Source organism: Babylonia areolata, chromosome 24 (genome assembly GCF_041734735.1).
Source record: "Babylonia areolata isolate BAREFJ2019XMU chromosome 24, ASM4173473v1, whole genome shotgun sequence".
Classification (NCBI taxonomy): domain Eukaryota; kingdom Metazoa; phylum Mollusca; class Gastropoda; order Neogastropoda; family Buccinidae; genus Babylonia; species Babylonia areolata.
In genome coordinates, this window is record NC_134899.1 from 50683960 (window position 1) to 50688959 (window position 5000).

The following is a 5000-nucleotide window of genomic DNA, read 5'->3' on the forward strand; positions in this document are numbered from 1 at the left end:
GTCCTACTAGATGTGCCCCCACACTCTCCTCCTCCCACCTCCCCCCCCCACACACCACACACACCCTCCCCTAGTCTCTGGAAAAGATAAGTTCCTTTAAACTTGCATGGTTAGTTCCACTCTGCTACGGCATCAGAGGAAACGGGTCTTCGCTGCTCATCTTTGAGTAGCGGCTGGAAGGTACGCGAAATTTTGAGCCGTTAGGTATCGAATTAAAGAACACTTTTCTGAAGGATTGAAATGGCTAGCTGGATGCAATACAAGAGCACCAGCAGCAGTAGATGCAGCAGCTATTTTGTAGCAGTAGCAGAAGCAGTAGTTGTTGTAGGAGCAACAGCAGCAGTAGTAGCAGATGCAGCAGGAACAGTAGTGGTGGTAGTAGTAGTAGTCGTAATAATTATTTGTGTTTGTACGTACTTGTATTTCTTTTTATCACAACAGATTTCTCTGTGTGAAATTCGGGCTGCTCTCCCCAGGGAGAGCGCGTCGCTACACTACAGCGCCACCCCTTTTTTTTTTTTCCTGCGTGCAGTTTTATTTATTTTTCCTATCGAAGTGGATTTTTCTATAGAATTTTGCCAGGAACAACCCTTTTGTTGCCGTTGGTTCTTTTACGTGCGCTAAGTGCACTTAGAAAAAGAAGAGAAAGGCTTCATCGCCCCCTCACATTGAACCCCCAAACAGGTCATAGGCCCCAGCCAGACGGTGTGTCTTACTCTTCGAGGCAGAGTTTGGGCTGAGGAAACAACAATGCTGCCCAGAAAGCATTCCTCTCCACTTCCACAACAACTCCAGACGCTGAAGGTCAAAGATGCCATTCCACTGCCAAGAGTTCACTGACCCAGGCGTTGGGAGAATGTCATTTAAATAGATTCTTAGTCGAAGAAGGGGGTGGGGGGGAACCACCTTCAGCCCCCCCTCCCCCCCACCCCCAAGAAAAAAAAAACCCCAAACCCCCCAAAACAACAAGAAAACAACAACAAAAAATAAAACAAATACACAAAATTAGCAATAACATCCAACACACACACACACAACAACAACAACATCAACAACAACAACAAAAACATCAACAAACCCAAGGTATATTTAGAGTCAAGCCGTTCAGAATATCTCAGAATGTTTCCTGTCTGAGTGGTGACTTACCTGAGGACGTGGTTAGTCCAACTTCATCGATTGTCACAACCCATGACAACCACGTGCAGAGTAATGTGTCATATGTGCCCTTTCCCCATTTACTCTCCCCCAACTTGCTTGTCTTTTGTGTGTGTGTGTTGCTCCCGGTTTTTACATTTTTCACGTGCAATGGGTTTTACATTTTTCACGTGCAATGGTGGAGTCATGTTTTGCGTTCCCTGTCACTGTCACTGTCATACCCTGTTTCTATTAAAATCTGTCTGATACAACTCAGCCATTTTGAAGAATAAATACCATTTCGATATAAATCAAGTAATATCCAGAACATTTTCCAAGAATATTTTTCTGTGTTTGATATCACTGAGCTGGTCTATCTCATTTTCACTAACACACTAATTGGGGCCTGTGTTGACGTGGGCAGCGTTGTCGCTCCATCTGCTGCTGACTGCTGGCTTGGCTGTTGCCCTCTTCTCATCACTGTCGTCGTTTGTGCTGCTGTAGCATCGTCGTCTTCAAATTCACAAACAATGAGGCCAGGAGATGAAATGATTAACAAATAGTAAAGAGTGGTAACTCTCTCCATTCACAAGGTACACAACTTCAAGTCAGTGCTGCTTACGCTACCGATTCAGCTAGCACACAGGTAAATAAAAAAGTACATTGGAACAAACCCAGACACTTCCTCAACAAAAAGGAAGCGCCGGGCCTGTCCTTATACCGATCATTTGACATGTGCACACAGTTCTTTCTCTGGATCTTGCAATTGGAATGAACTTCCTCTTTCGCTTCGTCAAGTCTCCACACTCAGCTCTTTCAAGTCTGGCCTTAAGTCACTCAGTACGGCCAGTCCTCTCTTCTCCTCTACACAGACCCCTCGGATGTCCAGTGGGTGTCTGAATGACCCAACCTTTAGCTTCCGTCGTCAGAACTGTGGTATTCTTTGTCAACATTCACCTCTTCAGTATAAGAGCGTTCCGCTTGCAATATTTTGATGATGGTAATTGGGATGAAACGCTGTTAATGTCGTCTCTTTCGCCGTTCTTATGGAGAGAGTTAAAACCCACCTCTTCCCAAAATAGCCTCCCTTCCCTGCCTCTTCCTTGTCTTCAGTTTCTCCAGTTGAGTTGTGCGTGCGTGATAATGTGGTAAGCCACACAGAACACATGCACAATACAGAACAAACACATGTTTGCCTCGGTGGTTTTTCAACTGGAACTTAACAAATAATGAAGCCAGGAGATTAAATGATTAACAAATGGTAAAGAGTGGTAACTCTCTCCAATGTTTGTTCCAATGTACCTTTTATTTACGTGTGTACTAGCTGAATCGGTAGCGTAAGCAGCACTGACTTGAAGTTGTGTACTTCATCGTCCTCGTTTTCTTCAGTTTTCGCCTTCAAGTCATCGTTGTTTATTTCCTCTTCAGTGTTGTGCAGTGTGTTTGTTTCGTTTTTTTTGTTTTTTTGTTTTTGACTCACTTGTGTAAACAAAGTGAGTCTATGTTTTAACCCGGTGTTCGGTTGTCTGTGTGTGTGTGTGTGTGTGTGTGTGTGTGTCCGTGGTAAACTTTAACATCGACATTTTCTCTGCAAATACTTTGTCAGTTGACACCAAATTTGGCATAAACATAGGACAAATTCAGTTCTTTCCAGTCATCTTGTTTAAAACAATATTGCACCTCTGGGATGGGCACCAAGAAAATAATAAAAAAAAGAAGCCTAATTATATGCAAACTGTATTTACTGTTATATTTATATTTTTTGTATTCTCTAAACTTGGCACTCTGACCTCTTATTCTGAGGCAACAACAAGAGGAGTCATTATTATCATTTTTTGTTCAAACAGGAACTTCTTTTGCTAAGCATGGAATTTTTATTTATTTTGCAAACGTTTTGGTGCAGATAGTAAAAAGGGGAAATTACTCTGTAATTAATGATAGGGGACTTAATTTATCACAAGTGAGTCTTGAAGGCCTTGCCTCTCTTGTTTTTGTTTTTGTTTGTTTGTTTCTTTTGTTTATCAGCCGTCCTAAGTGTGCACACTGAGAACATTCTGTGAACCGGTTTTCGCTGAATGCTTGTTTCTTAAAGTTCTGTAAGGGTTTTGAGTTGATGTAGATATTCACTCATTGAGTGTTTCAGTTACTGTAGCTGGGATTAGGCTTATTCTTTATCAGTCAGTTTGTGTGGGATTGAATAAAATGTATTTCAACTTTGAATTATTTAAGTCTGTGTTTGTGTTGTCTGGGTGTTAATGCTGGGTTTGGGTAAGGGTTATTAATCCCTCTTTTATAGGGCGTGACAGTGATTAATGCTGTGTTGATTTCAGCAGAACTGATGCTATTCTATTATCAGTTTTAGACATTTTGTGGCTTTTTTTTTTTGACACAGATTACCAATCAAACCAGTATTCTCTCTCTCTATCTCTCTCTCTCTCTCTCTCTCTCCAGGGGGGAGAGAGAGGGGGGGAGAGGGAGGGGGGAGAGAGAAAGAGAGAAGGGAGAGAGAGAGAGAGGGGGGAGGGGGAGAGAGAGGGGGGGAGAGAGAGAGAACGGAGAGAGAGAGGGGAGAGGGGAGAGAGAGAGAGAGAGGGGAGAGAGAGAGAGAGAGAGTGGTACACACACACACACACACACACACACACATATATATATATATATATATATGTGTGTGTGTGTGTGTGTGTGTATGTGTGTGTGTGTGTGTGTGTGTGTGTGTGTACCACTCTCTCTCTCTCTCTCTCCCCTCTCTCTCTCTCTCTCCCCTCTCCCCTCTCTCTCTCCGTTCTCTCTCTCTCCCCCCCCTCTCTCTCCCCCCTCCCCCCCTCTCTCTCTCTCTCCCTTCTCTCTTTCTCTCTCCCCCCTCCCTCTCCCCCCCCTCTCTCTCCCCCCTCTCACTCTTTCTCCCCCCCCCTCTCTCTCTATATGTTTATCTATCTATCTCGATATTGGTGAACCTTTTGTTTTCAATCACCCGCATTTAGTTTCATACCAACTTTAAAAAAATAAAAATAAAAAATAAAATAAAATAAAATAAAACACGCCAGATTGATTTCAACGTTTTCCGAAATGTGTCTTCATCGCTGACTTCTGACTTTCAACTTTCGTTTTTCTTTTTTTCTTTTTCCCCCCCCCCAGATCCTCCAGTGTCCGATGCTACAGTAGAGGGAGACAGAGGAGGAGGAGGAGGTGGAGGAGGAGGAGGAGAGGGGGAGGAGGGATTCGGCGATGACGACCTGACCAGCGGTCTGCTGCTACCGCCAGAAATTGTCCCCAGTGGTGACGTGGTCCTGCAGCCAGGCGCCAATGGCACGCTGGACTGCATCGGCAGCGCTCCGCTCCAGTGGTCCTGGGTACCTGAATACCACACACAGCAGGTGGGAGGGAGTGTTGTGTTGTGCTGTGTTGTGCTGTGTTGTGTTGTGTTGTGTTGTGTTGTGTTGTGTTGTGTTGTGTTGTGCTGTGCTGTGCTGTGTTGTGTTGTGTTGTGTTGTGTTGTGTTGTGCTGTGTTGTGCTGTGCTGTGTTGTGTTGTGTTGTGTTGTGTTGTGCTGTGTTGTGTTGTGTTGTGTTGTGTGGTGTTGTGTTGTGTTGTGCTGTGTTGTGTTGTGTTGTGTTGTGTCGTGTTGTGTTGTGCTGTGCTGTGTTGTGTTGTGTGGTGTGGTGTTGTGTTGTGTTGTGTGGTGTGGTGTTGTGTTGTGTTGTGTTGTGCTGTGTTGTGCTGTGTTGTGCTGTGCTGTGTTGTGCTGTGTCGTGCTGTGCTGTGCTGTGCTGTGCTGTGCTGTGCTGTGCTGTGTTGTGTTGTGTTGTGTTGTGTTGTGTCGTGCTGTGTCGTGTCGTGTCGTGTCGTGTTGTGTTGTGTTGTGT

The 5000-nt window shown here is 44.5% G+C and overlaps 1 protein-coding gene across 1 annotated transcript in view; it reads left to right on the forward strand.

The window, feature by feature from the left end:
- LOC143298669 (vascular endothelial growth factor receptor 1-like) overlaps positions 1–5000 on the forward strand; it is a 135021-nt gene that overhangs the window by 65996 nt on the left and 64025 nt on the right. Inside the window, exon 3 of the mRNA XM_076611553.1 lies at positions 4431–4487. Coding sequence (XP_076467668.1) covers positions 4431–4487 — 57 coding nt within the window. The remainder of the gene's footprint in view (positions 1–4430; positions 4488–5000) is intronic.